The sequence below is a fragment of the Crocodylus siamensis genome, chromosome 4, assembly GCF_052110815.1.
Source record: "Crocodylus siamensis isolate JL-2025a chromosome 4, ASM5211081v1, whole genome shotgun sequence".
In the NCBI taxonomy this organism is placed as follows: Eukaryota; Metazoa; Chordata; order Crocodylia; family Crocodylidae; genus Crocodylus; species Crocodylus siamensis.
This window is the reverse complement of record NC_143398.1, coordinates 241,745,225-241,759,405: the sequence shown is the minus strand read 5'-3', so window position 1 is coordinate 241,759,405 and position 14,181 is coordinate 241,745,225. Positions and strand designations below refer to the sequence as shown.

Sequence of the window (14,181 nt, the reverse complement as noted above, 5' to 3'; positions counted from 1 at the left end):
TCAGGCTTCGCTCGGTGCTGACATCTGAATGCAGGTGCCTCGATTCGTGAGTCGGCCTGCCCTCTTTGCACGGTTGTTTCCTCGCCTTAAAGGGGGATCATCATTTCCTGCCTTGGCAGAGCTAAATGTTTGCAACGTGCTTTGAGCGCTTCAGATACTGGCATACACCTCAAGGCAACCGGTCTGACGTGTGCATTTTGTACCATGAGAGTTCAGGTCGTTTCCATGCTAGGAAATTTCATCGTTAAAACTTTTGTCGGTTTATTGCTGGTGACATTGTTATGTCACTAGGGCGTGTGCATGCGCCCCTTTAGCCCGCGCCATGCAGCTCGCTGCAAGAGGCTGTGTCAGCGGAAAACAGGCTGCGCTGTGCGCAGGTCCCCACCGCTCGCAGCAGCCAGCAGTGCCGCTGCTGGAGCACAGCCACGTTGGCGTGTTGCCAGCGGCTGTAAATCAGCGGAGGCCTTGGGTCATTCGGAGGGGTGATTTTCTTCAGGCGACAGACAGGCTGGGCTTTGCTTGCCTTTACATTAATTTTTTGGGCAGACGCGTGCAAACCTGTTGCAGCAGGAGTGAGTGCTGCATTGTGTCATCCATGCCTCAGGCCTGCGTGTGGAGAAATGTCGAGTGGTCAAAAGCACAGGATGGGGGTGACAAAAATCTGGACTCGTCTCCTCGCTCTGTGGGACAGGTGCAGTAAAATGGAGACAGTAATGGCTGGTTTCTCCCTCTGCGTGCCCAGACAATAAACACTGGATGTGGGCCAGCTCTTATGTGCATGTACAACACACCCCGATGGATCCCCATATCGGCTAAGCCACCCGGGGAGCACTGGGGTATATTAACCTGGGAGGGGAAGGGGTTGGCAGCATTAGCTTTCCTGCATCATCCCAGCAATGTCTGCACCAGTAATTCTCAACCAAGGGGCTCGAGACACTTCGGGGGCGTTGCAGGATGTCACACAACATGAGACACACAAACATGATTTCCAAGCTATCCCCGGTTTTCAAGCAGGAGTCCACAGTGTTAAAAGCTGACTGCTTGCGGGCTTTGACTTCTTTGCAACAACAGAATTGCTCTATTACATTTCTGTAGTCAAAAATCAAACGGAAACCAGGCCACCTTTCTGAACCTAAAGTGGTGTAGCACCGGGTGCTCAGTGCTGCCGGTTGGCTAATTAGCCGGGCAGGGTAGTTACAGGCAGGCCCCATTAGCCTGTGGATGCTGAAGCATGGCTTCAAGTTAGGCTCCTGCAGCACGGTGAGCCTGAGCACAGCACTGCCAGGCATGGCGTGTTCACACTGCAGACTCAAACACTTAACACGCATCCACTTCACGAAGTACAGCCTCCACGAGATGCTCAACATCCAGTCGAAGGGACAACGCTCAGGCTGGAAGCCAGGCGCAGGGCCGCACGGACTCGCCTCATGCAGAGGAGCTGTCGCCAGGCCTGATCCTGCAACCCCTCCATCACACACAGCGTCTTTGCTGGGACGAGCCGTGTTAAAAGCACTGGACCAGGGAGAAGGGGGTTTACTGGGCTACGATTTTGGCTCCTCTCCGCAGCTGGGGGAGCTGGCACGGGTGCGAAACACCACGGAGAGGTAACTAGCCATGTTCGTCTGAAGTCAGGATAAAAAAGGGCTGACACATGCATGGACTCAAATTTCTCTAATAAAAGATAGCACATTTACCCAAAAAACCTTGCCTGTGTCTTTAGGCCAACACGGCTACAACCTGCACCTGTGACACACGTGACCCTTATGACGCGATGGGTGAACTGCTTCATCACCCTTTAAGTCAGGGGTCAGCCGCCGGTCTCCAGGAGGGCTGGCTGCTGGACCGGCTGGCTGCTGGACCGGAAGTGACCGCGGTCCGGCAACCCGCGGACTGGAAGTGACCGGCGTGTTGCGGACTGGCAGCCAGCCCTTTGCTCATGCTGCGCTCGGTACAGTATTCAGTACGGGCGGTCCTTGGACTTACGACACAACCGGTTCCTGAAAGCCACGTCTTAAGTCGAAACGTAACTCGGAACCGGTTTTCCCATACGAAACAACGTTTTAAGTGGGGGATGGGTTCCTGATACCCTGTTCTCACCAAAAATAACCCAGAATTTTGTACTGACTCAATTATAGATGAGTACTATAGCTACATGAATGTATTTATATTGTCAATAGCAATCGTATTGATTTGGAAGGACTTCTTTGCGGTGACTTTGCTGGACTTTCTGAAAGGCTCTAGGTGCAGTTTTTGAAGGGCTCTTGGCTGCAGGCGTCTCGGGAGCCCTGGCCCCAGGTCTGTCTGGAGCCTCCACGGCTTTCTTGAAGAAAGCGCCGGGAAAAGTTTGGACAGACGCTCTCCAGGGAGACGGGCCACGCAGCCCACGCGTTCGCCGGCGCGGCGTCGCATCAAGCGCCGTCGAGTTGTCCGAAAGCGGAAGCCGGGCCTCAATTTAAAAACGTTGTTAAGTGCGAAGTGTCTAACTCGAAACGCTGGAAGCTGAGGACGGCCGGCATAAAAAAGGGTTGGCTGCCCGCCTGTCGCTGCTGCGCCGGAGTTCGCCGGCCGTGGCGAGGTCCAGCCGGTCCGGGGCACCCCGGGGCTGAAACCCCCCGCTTGCCGCACCGCCCCGGCCTCGTGCTGGGTGGAGACGCCCGGGCAGCAGTTACACCGCGCAAAAGACGCGTGATAACTCTGTCCCGGGTTGCGAACGTGTGTCCGCGCGGGACGCGCCCAATGCGGGCGGGGGGAGGGGGCAATCCCGCCCCCCCGCCTGTGGGCGGTCCGCAGCGCGCCCGGCCCCGCCCCCCAGCCGAGCCGCGCTATTAATAGCACCGCCGCGGCCATATAAAGCGGGCGCAGCGCGGGCGCCGGCAGAGGGGCGGCTCTGCTCCGCCTTGGAGGGCCTTAAAGGGGCCGCGCGCCGCGGGGTGAGTGCAGCGCGGGGCGGGGGGCCGGTGGCATTTCCACCCGTGCTAGAGCCTGGCTGGGGTGGGGCTGCCCCATGCCCCCCCAGCCGGGCGGGGGGGTCTCGGCGGCATCGTAGGGGTGGGGCTGCGGGGAGCGAGGAGCGCATCCCTCGGGGCAGGGGTTGGACCCCACCCTCGGGTACACAGCGGTGAAGGTGGCGGGCTGGGACGGTGCCCGCTGGCCCTCCGAGGGCACGGGGCGCTGCCCCGGGAAACGCTGCTCGGAGCCGGGGCGGCCCCCCAGCCCAGTCCGGGGGAGCCCCGCTGGAGGAGGCTGAGCCGCGGCCCCGGGATGTGGCGGACCTGGGTCTGGCCCGGGATTGTGTCGGGAGGGTTTAACGCGCGGCTAGCTGGCGAAGCAAAAGTCGGCAGGGGTCGTGCGATCCACTCTCTCGCCGGGCGAGGACTGGGGGTCACGCCGTGAAACCAGCGGGCAGCGGTTGGAAAAAATGAACCCGAGGAAGTTTTTTCACTCGGGGTCGTTTCCAGTGAAGGGCTGCTGAGAGTTTAGCCAGATCCCCAGAGGGTTTGGACGTATTCGTGGAAGAAAGGAGCGTCCGTAGCAATTGAGCCCGGGAGTGGGGGGCGCTGACGCGAGTCGAGTTTTTGAGACCTGCGAGGCTGGAGGCTGCAAGGGAGAGGGGAACGGTGGAAATAAACCTTGGTCGCGTCCTGCTCGCTCTTCTCTCCCAGCATCCGCTCTCTGCCCCCGCGTGACGCAGCGCACCGGGCTGGATGGGCTTACAGCCCCACTCAGTAAATGCAGTTCTTATATTTGTACGCTGCTGCTGCACCCCGGGGTGCCTTGAGATCCTTTCGAGGGTGCCACAGGATGCCAGGCAGCGTTAGGGCGGTTCGGTGCAGGAGCGTGCCTCGCAAGGTAAACCCAGAGACTTCACAGCGTTTAAAAGCCGCCCTTCCCTCCCACGGGCTTCCTGAGATCTTTGCAGCACAAGAATTGCTCTGTTTTCTTTCTGGAGTTAAAAAATCGAGGGGAAACTAAGAGCTGATGTTTTCCAGTCTGAAAAGGTTGAGACCCGTTGTCCTCAAGCCTGATAGTAAAGAGTCTGTTTCTCTGTAGCAAGACCAAACTATTAGTCCCAAGCATTGATTTCTTTTTTTTCAGCAGGTCTGGCTGTCCAGAGATCATTAACTCTAATAGCCTGTGGGTGTCCTGGGCTCTGAATTCGCAGCTTCAGTGCTGTGCGTTTCAGCTGGCATTTGGACGATGGCAGACTTTGGGAAGCTGCTTGCTTTACGGGGCCTTTCATGCAATTGCTCTAAAGCCCAGCGTGGTTTGCCAGGCTGCAAGGGAGCTGGAGAGAGAGAAAAGGTTTTGTCTTGGAGGGAGTGGAAAGTGTTCTTATCCAAGAGCTCGGCTTTATTTAATAGTACAGTTAATTGGCTTCAATTCCTGTTTGCCTTGTGACAAAAGTACAAGAAACCTGAGATGGAGCGGAAAATTCCTCTGGTCCTTTGGGTGATTTTTCCTGAGCCCTTCATGTTTGTGAGCTAGCTGTGCTGCTTTCTGTTTAGAGGTCTTAAAGCACTTCAGGGAAGATTGCAAGCCATAACAGCCGCCACACAACACATAGGGAAATCGAGGCACTGAGAAGCTAAAGTGACCAGCATACGGTGAGGCAGGAAGGGTTAGAGATGGAGCTAGACACTAAGCCAGCCCCCTGACCCCACTGGGTGCCATCAGATCATACCGTGCAATGTAGTGATCCCCACCCCCCCATAACCATCAGATCATACTGTGCAATGTAGTGATCCCCACCCCCCCATAACCAGCGGATCATACTGTGCAATGTAGTGATCCCCCCGCTGTAACCAGCAGATCATACCGTGCAATGTAGTGATCCCCACCCCCCACAACCAGCGGATCATACCGTGCAATGTAGTGATCCCCACCCCCCCATAACCATCAGATCTGTGCAATGTAGTGATCCCCCCGCTGTAACCATCAGATCATACTGTGCAATAAAACAAGCCTGTTGTATTAACGGTGGTGATTTCTCGACATATGTCTGATAGTTGCAGGAAAACTTAGTCTGTGACCTCCTCGGGGCACAGACTGCCTCCTACCTGGACACAGGGCCTGAGAGGCAAGTCTCTGGTTCAGCTCAGAAGGCCTGGCCTCGATACAAATAATATCCTAAGATCATCACTCTAGGCAAAGTCAGCTGGCCGCGATAGTCGCCTCTTTTGTTTTGTTTTGTTACTGTACCAACTCTCATTTCGAGTTAGGATTATTGCATCCTTCCATGGATACCATCCGCTAGAAAATCCCATGTCTGTCACCTGGAAAACATTCAGGCAGTATTTGCAAGGAACAACTGCTGCACCAAACCCAGGGCCTCAGTCACTTTCTCCCTTGAGATGCAGATCCTCTGGAAGATGCAAACCAGATAGAGGAAATGTAAAAGGACTCGTAAAAACAATTTGGGCCCTGCCGTTTAACCAGTAATTGTGTTTCTTCTGTTACTCGGTTCCCAAAACTGAAAGTTGTCGGCGTCCCTTTCAGTTGTGGTGTGAAGTGGGGCCTCCTTCACACCAGATATTAATAGCCCTCTTCCTGATATTACTTTAATTTTCTTCCTCCGTTCAAGTGAATCCCACCGAATACAGCGCAGAGCCTGGTGGTGCAGAAGGGGCCGAGTTCATCTCTGGTGTGAGAGATGTCACGTGAGAGAGATGCCAGTGTAGCCCAAGTATTTACAGCTGGGGTGAAGTTGGCCCAGCGTCTGTTTTCTAGAACTATGTGAAAGGCAGTTTCTATTGAAGTCTTTGTGGGTGTTTTCACAAGGTCAAGATTTCTTTTTTTTTTTTTTTTGCAGAGGAGCTGAATATTGCAGAAACAAAGCCTTCCTTTTCCAGCAGGGGTTGTTGAACAGGGGCTGAGCCTTGCAAAAGGAGGTGGGGAGAAAAACTGGATCGTTCAGCATGGAGACAAAAGGACTTTTCTCCTGTTGGCACAAAGACGCGTTGGCACATTGGGGCTGGCAGGAAGAGGGGCCTATACCTGTGCTTTTGCTGCAGTTGGCAGAGCAGCATTGGATGCAAGTGTAAATGGATGCAGGGTAATGAATCACTATGATAACTAGCAGTGTGTCGGAAAGTCCCTGCCTTTCTCTATGGCATTTAGGAACCAGAGACTGTTTCCCCTTCACTTGAGAATATGGTGCAATTTGGGAACGACGGCTAGACCTGGCGGTATCACCTCCAAAGACGAACCTCTAAACTGGCAGTTCTCAGCTGGTGTACCGCAGCATCCTGGGCTGTCTTGAGATCCTTCCTGACACAAGGTGTTAGCACTGTTAGGTGTGCAAACCTGATGCCCAAGAGACCCCCAAAGATTTCAAATAGGAATCCATAGCGTCAAAAGCATTGTGACCTGTTGTGATCTAAGTTATTTGCAACAGAAGCATTGCTATATTATTTTTCTGCAGTCAAAAAAGTGAAAATGAAGAGCCCGCATGTCCTGAGGGGGCCTCAAGGAATGGCTAAAGCCTAAAAAGATTGAGAAGCACTGCTCCAAGCTTTCAGAGCAAGTCCACTGAAGAGAGGCCAGTTCCAGGCTTGGTACGAAGCCTCAGGCTGCAATATTTGTTCTCAGGGGACTTAATTGGCCCAGCCTGATTCTTGGCCTGCTAGTGCGATTCTGTCATTCCTCCTTGCACCTCTTCTCCAGTCTGTCCCGGTACCTCGTATGCAAGGCCTCTGCCATCCTCAGGGAGGGCAGGGTGCAGGAAGGTTAATGTTGTGGATTATGACTCTGGTGCCCTGGGTCACCTTTTCCATCTGCCACCAGCTTCCTCTGGGATGTTGATGAAGTCCCTTGCTTCCTCTGGGCCTTGACCCAAGCCTAGGGTCAGGGAGGATCTAGTCAGGGATCTTCTGGTGGGGCTGGATGTGTTTAAATCAGCTGGTCCGGACGATCTCCACCCTAGAGTACTGAGGGAATTAGCTGCGGTCATTGCGGGACCCCTGGCACGGCTTTACAAGCACTCGTGGTGCTCTGGTGTGGTGCCGGAGGACTGGAAGGGCCAACGTGGTTCCCGTCTTCAAAAAGGGGAGGAAGGAGGACCCGGAAACTACAGGCCAGTTAGTCCATAGTCTTTTTGAGAGAGTTATCCTGGCGCATGTCCACGAGGGGCCAGCGGGGGAGATGATGCTCAGGGGCAACCGACACGGGTTCATTAGCGGCAGGTCCTGTCAGACCGACCTGGTGCCTCCTACGACCAGGTCACCAAATCCTTAGACACAGGGGGAGCAGTGGACATTGTCTTCCTGGACTTTTGGGAGGCCTTCGACACTGTCTCTCACCCCGTTCTCATTAAGAAACTGGGGGCTGCGGTGTCGACACCCGCACAGTCAGATGGGTCACCAACCGGCTGGAGGGCCGCACCCAGAGAGCGGTGGCAGACGGGTCATGTTTGACCTGGAGGGACGTGGGCAGTGGGGTCCCCCAGGGCTCGGTCCTCAGGCCCGCACTGTTCAACATCTTCATCAGCGACTTGGACGAGGGGGTAAAAAGCACCCTGTTCAAATTGCTGATGACACTAAGATGTGGGGGGATGTGGGCACGCTAGAAGGGAGGAATAGGCTGCAATCAGACCTGGACAGGTTACAGGGGTGGGCAGATGAGAACCAGATGGGATTCAACACCAACAAGTGCAAGGTGCTGCACCCGGGGAGGAAGAGCCAGCACCATACCTACAGGCTGGGGAACTTCCTTCTCGTCAGTGCAGAGGCAGAAAAGGATCTGGGAGGCATCGTTGACTCCAAGATGAACATGGGCCGGCAGTGTGGGGAGGCAGTCAGGAAGGCCAACCGCACTTTGGCATGCATGCACAGATGCATCTCGAGCAGGTCCAGGGGGGTGATCCTCCCCCTCTGTGCGGCACTGGTCAGGCCGCAGCTGGAGTACTGTGTCCAGTTCTGGGCGCCGCACTTCAAGAGGGATGTGGACAGCATGGAGAGGGTCCAGAGGAGGCCACTCCCATGGTCAGGGGCAGCAGGGCAGGCCCTACAAGGAGAGGCGACGGGACCTGAACCTGTTCAGCCTCCACAAGAGAAGGCGGAGGGGGGATCTTGTGGCCTGTTATAAACTAGTCAGAGGGGACCAGCAGGCATTGGGGGAGTCCCTGTTCCCCCGAGCACCGCCAGGAGTGACCAGGAATAACGGTCACAAGCTGGCAGAGGGTAGGCTTAGGCTAGACATCAGGAGGCGCGACTTCACGGTCAGGGCGGCTAGGAGCTGGAACCAGCTTCCAAGCAAAGTGGTGCTGGCCCCTGCCCTGGGGTCTTTAAGAGGAGGCTGGCTGAACACCTTGCTGAGGTCGTTTGACCCCAGTACTTTTTCCTGCCATGGCAGGGGGTCGATCTGCTCAGGTCCCTTCTGACCCTACTAACTATGAAACTATGACTTATGCTTGGTCCCAGTTTCTTCATGAATCCTGTTTCTCCCTGTAAGTGGAAGGGATTGTCTCTTGCTCTGGATATGTGCAGCCCCTAGCACAGTGATGATTCTAGCTCTATTGCAAGGCAGAGGAGCCTGCACTATAGCAGGGACTTAACTGAGACTGAGGTTGTTGGAACCCAGCCTGTAATAATGAAGTGAGGAGGGGAATAAGGGAGAAAATCAAAGGGATTCCCTTTCAAGTCTCCACGGTGGTGCTAAAAACAGCGCTGAAGTAGAGGAATGATATCCCTAAGTCACAAAGGGGTACCTCGAAAGGGACCTTTCAAAAATCAAAGACCTTCTTTGGTGTCTCAGATACCAAAAAGTTAAGGAAACGCGGATTGTGAGGAATTCAATCTAAGTAAAACCAGAAGTGGGAAGGAATCAGCCACGGGAGAGGGATAGCGGCCCCTGGGTTCAGGGGCGATGGCACTTCTCGTAACTGAGGCTATTGAGAAAGGAGAGAGATCAGAGATGATCTTGGGATGGAGAGCAGGGAACCGAACTGGTCTGCCTGCCCCGAATACCCCCATAACAGCCTGGTTGGAGAGAGCTGCAGCCGAGGGGGAAATTAAAGCAACCAGCAGCTCAGTGGATCCAGTTCTGCTCTGTTGTACTAGCGCTTGCACGGAGTCGCTCCCCTTGGATTCAGCAGCTTTTGCAGCAAGCGTGGCTGTGGGGCTCTTTCAGACCAGACAGGAGCAATCATAGGCATAACTACAGGTGATGGATGCATTGGCCTGCCTGGTTTTTAATGATTTATGGCTCCCTAATTAGCTGTTTCAGATGCCAGTGAAGTGGTCACTCAGCTGTGTGCGTCTGTGTGAGCGAGTGCTGCTGAGAGAGTCGACAGAGGCTCCGCGCGGGGATACGACCGTCGGTCTGCAGGCAGACAGCGGTGAGGTAATGATGATGGGGGCAGCATTATCCAGTGAGGTCATGCTGGAGAGGGATGGGAGCTGCATTTGCAAGGGAAGCTGGGGAAGGGGGGGGCGGTTGTTGACCCTGTTTTACAGTTTCTGAAACGGTCTGAAGCTTTATAGCTGGTCTTCAGTAAGTGCTGGTTAGCCACGTCGTGAACTGGCAGCTCTCCACTGAGAAGGCCGATTGCCCAGTGGTCACCCATGCTGCACCGCAAACTTTCTGGGTGAATTCACCAATATCCTGATACCTTTGTGGATCCGGCCCCTAGACGTACTCTGTGCCTTGGTTTCCCCCAGCTATCAAATGTGAATTACAGAATTTCCCTCTCTTTCAGGGTTTCCAAAAATAAATATACTTCAGTTGTATGAGACCCTCGGATATTGCAGTTAAGGCCGTACTAGCAAAGGAAAACCTTACCCTGATCCCGGGCAATTTAAATGTAGCTCCCGAAGAAAGTCATTTAAAGCCATATCGTCCTTTGTGCATGCGTTACGGACTCTGGGGCGCGCGCATCTTGAAGGCTTTGTGCCCTGGAGCTGTTGGTCATGTTGGGATTTGAGTGGGTGGAAGGCACCTGGGAATTGAGCTGGAGCCCTGCGTGGTGGGGCAGGAGTCACCTGGCTGCAGCTTGGCCCCTCTGCTCAGGGGGCGGCGGGGGGAGCCGAGCAGTGCCACGGTGCAGCCCTGCCGGGAAGCCGGGTGAGCTGCCAGGGCTGGGGCGGTGCCATCGGCAGGTGTGGGGCAGGAGCAGGTGGGGCTCAGCACCGTGCAGACCGCTGTAAGCTGGATGGAGGGGGGGCAGACCACCTGCACCACCTGGGTGAGCTCTGCTGCACATGCCCGCTGTCCTCCCCTCCACCCTTGCCAGCTCCCAGGACTTAGCACCCGGGCAGCACCCCCCCCACGCCCACATATCCTCTGAAAGATTTTTGTGTGTGGCCCTCGAAGCTCACCAAAACTCATTTAAGGGCCCTCCAGCTGCAATAATTGCACCCGTTCCAGAGGCTGTTATCCTGCAAGATAACCGTAGCTGCACTCCCTACCCTCCCGTCCCCTCTGTGCTGAATTGGTACTTGGCTAGGAGAGAGCCACCCTTGCGTTGTAACACTCTTGGAAGTTAGGTCCCCATTAGCTTTCGGCCAACTTCTGCCGTCCTTAATATCCGTGGGCTGCTGGGAGGCTTCCTGGCTTCCCAGTTGGGGTACTCCAGCTGCCCTCCGGCGTTATCGCTTCATACGCTCCCCCACAGAACGGGGCTTCTTGACTTCACAAGCGCGCCATTGAGAGAGCTTCCTCTGATGCATCCCTGCAGGGCGCTGGCTCTCCCCCAGCGCAGACAAAGCCTGCGCAGCAGCCGCCGCTCTGTTTGTTAGGGACAGAAACGGTCTGACTCTTCACTGACCTGCAGATTCAGGTTTTGGTCTCTGGCAGCAAAAAAATTGTTGGTGACCATTCAAGCTGGGATGAGAACCACGTTTCCAAAGCAGATCCTGTGTCTTAAGCTCTGAAAGGTCTGATTTACATTCCTCCCAAATAGTTGAGGTGTAACTTAATACAGTAGGGTAATATGGGGGGGGGGGAGCGTTCATTGTGCAAGCCTTTGTATTGCTGCAAACTCTGTGACTGCTGTATCTTTCTACAGCTCACTTTCAAATGGCCTCGTTACCCTTTAACGTGCTGCTATTCCAGGATTTCACAGCCATGGGGAGAAACACGTCCGGCAGATAACCAGGATCAGTCCATGCCGTGATAACTTGTTCCCCACCCCTTTGCTGCCCAGACTCAGAGGATGGGCAGATCCTCCCTCTCTTTATCAGGTTACCTGGAGCTTAGACGCTAACTAGATCAAGCTGAGCAGACCTTCAGCTAGTGTGAGCTGCTCTAGGTCCATTCGAGCCAAAAGAGCTGTACTAATTTACAGCAATGGGGCTGAAACTGGTGCAGAGAGGGGCAGGGCTCGGTTGGATTACGCAGCCTTGCAGCAAGGATCAGACCCATCATGTAGTTATCACTACCTCTTTATTGCTGGGTCCAATTTTGATACACCATGTGATTCCGGTTTGGGGACTCCAGCTACAGAAAGGATGTGGACGATTGGCGGGTCCAGTGGAGGGCAGTGAAAACGGTTCGGGGTTTGGGACACAGGATTTCTGAGGACAGGCCGAGGGAACTGGGCTGATTTAGTCTGCAGAAGAGAAGACTGAGGGGGGATTGAATAGCAGCTTTCACCTCCCTGCAGGATGGAGCTGGGCTGTTCTCAGTGGAGGCAGATGGCAAAAGAAGAAGCAATGGGCTCAAGCTGCAGCAAGGAAAGTTGAGGTTAGATATTAAGAAAAACTTTTTCACGAGGTGGGTAGTAAAGCACTGGAACTGGCTACCCAAAGAGACATTAGACCTGAAAACAAGCTCATGGTTTATCAAGCAGTCGTGATCCCTGCCCTACTGTACGAAGCTGAGACGCGTACAACGTCCAGGAGATACCTCAAGCTGTTGGACAAGTACCATCAACGCTGCTTGCAGAAAATCCTTCGCATCCAGTGGGAAGACAGACCCCCCCATTAGCGTCCTTTTGTAAGCAAACACTGCAAGCATTGAGACGATGATCAATCAGTTAAATTAGGGCTAATTTAAGAGGAGGGGGTGGGTGCATGCGTACAGACTTAAATATTACACTCAAGCCAACGCTACAAGACTGCTTAAGCTTGAAAACGAAGCACTCGGAAGTTAGAATATGCTCAAATTACATTACCCATGCAACCTTAATTGTGCCTCTTGTGTATGTGTATTATCATGCAAGCTTTAATTACGTGATTGCACATTAGATGCTGCATTGCTCATCAGCAGGATTTGAACTTGTGTGCTTCAAAGGTACTTCTGCCTTTATGAATTTTAAGTCCTACCAAAGTACAGTATGAACCTCTTCCCTTTGAACTTGTATATGGAAATGGCAGCATTTCCTTTGCATCGTGTTCCTGCTGAGATGCACATTGATGCCTACTTTGCCTGCGGGTTATGCAGTGGGTTTGTGAGGCAACAGGGCAATGTCAGGTTCCCGGAGCCCTGGCTCTGAGAGCAGCATCGGTGGAGTTGTTGGAGCAATGGTTAGACCAGCACGTCTAGCATATTCGCTCTGAAAGACCTGGTTTGTGTCACTGGTGTCTGGCGCACTGCAGACTTGAATCCTGTTCCCAGTCGTGCCTGAAATGACATTGTGTCATCTCGGTGAGCTTGTTGGTAAAATGGGTGGAGGATACAAGCTGCCTGGGGTAGGGAGTGTACAGGCTGCAGCCTGCTGTGAGCAAAAGGTTGAACTCAACTGAGAGTCCCTTGGGCTCAAAACCAATGCATCTTCCTGTGGGCTGCAGGGTATGTGTGGAAGTGGTGTGGGCTGGAAGACCCCTTCAGCCCCTCCCTCTCACACGTGCATATACCTGAGACTTTACCTGGTAGACAGGAATGCATGACCTGTGACGCTTGGCGGGGCTAGGGAGTTCAGCTTTTCAGGACTGAGCCCAAAATTGAGGGTTTTGGCAACTCTGACACTTTTTTCTAAGCATCTCCTTCCCTTGTTGGGTTCTGCAGCGTGTCCATGTTACCGAACACTGTAGAAAGGTGCTGATAAGATATCGTATTACTGCTATTCTATAATCGTAAGGTATTTTATTGCACATAACCTGCATATGTCGTATCTAGTCCCTTTGCAAAAGCGTGCTTTGCACCGAATGGATGTGGAAAACTTGCTGCAGGGGGTATCATTTCTTATGCTTTTAGTAGTACAGCAAACCCATTTTAATTAAGCATTTGGGATTTGAATTATTTAATAACAAAACAGTTTTTATCTAGTCGCCCATGAGTGAGGTTTCTGGCAACCAATTTTTCCCCGGATTTGAAGTCGTGAAAATGAGTTATCCTATTGTCTAGGAGGATGCACCAGGAACCTCCAGTGGACTTCTTCTGTAGGCTGCCTTGAACACGAACTGTGACTACCACTTATTTAATTACCAGCTCCCCTTGTAGACAGCCTTGAGACAAATGTTAGGAGATGAAGCGGAGGAAAGCGGTATGTTCAGACTTAGCCTGGAGGAAGGGTCTGTCCTTTCTCGTCCTGGAGGATCCTACCGCTGGGTGCAATTCTCTTGCCCACATCATGTTTTATTCAGAAAAGATGATACGTACGCCTCGGCCTCCTCGGCTGCAAAGAGTGGCTGTTCCAGGAGATGCGAGCTCGAGGAGACTTGCAAGGAAAGATGAAGTGAAGGCCTTGTAGTCTGAGTGACCTTGTAAAGAGGTTTTAAATACAAGGGTTGGGTGAAGTGGAGTCAGTGTATACGTGTGGAATATAAAACAATAAAACTGCAAATAGATGAAGGCCTAATGCGGATCTAGATTTTGAAACTGTTGGAATTTGAGATTGGGGCTGCTATATGTTACTCCAGTACAAATGCTAATAGAGCTGACGGGCACACAATATGACCACAACACAAGTTTGTTTTCCATATAGTGTGCAAATCACAGTTTGTGACCACCCCTACACACACACATATGAAAACACAGTATCTAACAGTTGTGAAAATAGACTATGCATTGCATCAAATTAGTGCACTGCAGCCCGTGGGTAAATACTGTCTAAGAACCAATGATTACAACGCTTTGTCCTTGGTATCAAATATGGGGAAAACTAGCAAGGCAGGGAGAACTGACTAAATGAACTAGTTTATCCCCTTCCTTAAGGCTGGGTATATGCTGAATTGAGAGGGTGTCTACATGTGGTAGAAGAGCATGAAGCCCACCCCGCACAAAAAAGGCTGAGGTGCAGTAGTT

The 14,181-nt window shown here is 53.1% G+C and overlaps 1 protein-coding gene across 5 annotated transcripts in view; it reads left to right on the top strand.

Moving 5' to 3' along the window:
- The first annotated feature begins 2,794 nt into the window (after positions 1-2,794).
- MRAS (muscle RAS oncogene homolog) overlaps positions 2,795-14,181 on the top strand; it is a 57,072-nt gene continuing 45,685 nt past the window's right edge. Inside the window, exons 1-3 of one of the 5 annotated variants that reach the window (XM_090046056.1) lie at positions 2,844-2,930; positions 5,810-6,052; positions 9,214-9,339. In XM_090046056.1, coding sequence (XP_089902182.1) covers positions 9,223-9,339 — 117 coding nt within the window. In that variant the 5' untranslated portion in view covers positions 2,844-2,930; positions 5,810-6,052; positions 9,214-9,222. Of the gene's footprint in view, positions 2,931-5,809; positions 6,053-6,309; positions 6,555-9,213; positions 9,340-14,181 lie in introns of those variants that run through there. The other 4 variants (XM_090046058.1, XM_090046061.1, XM_090046060.1 and 1 more) reach the window with 4 other exon arrangements.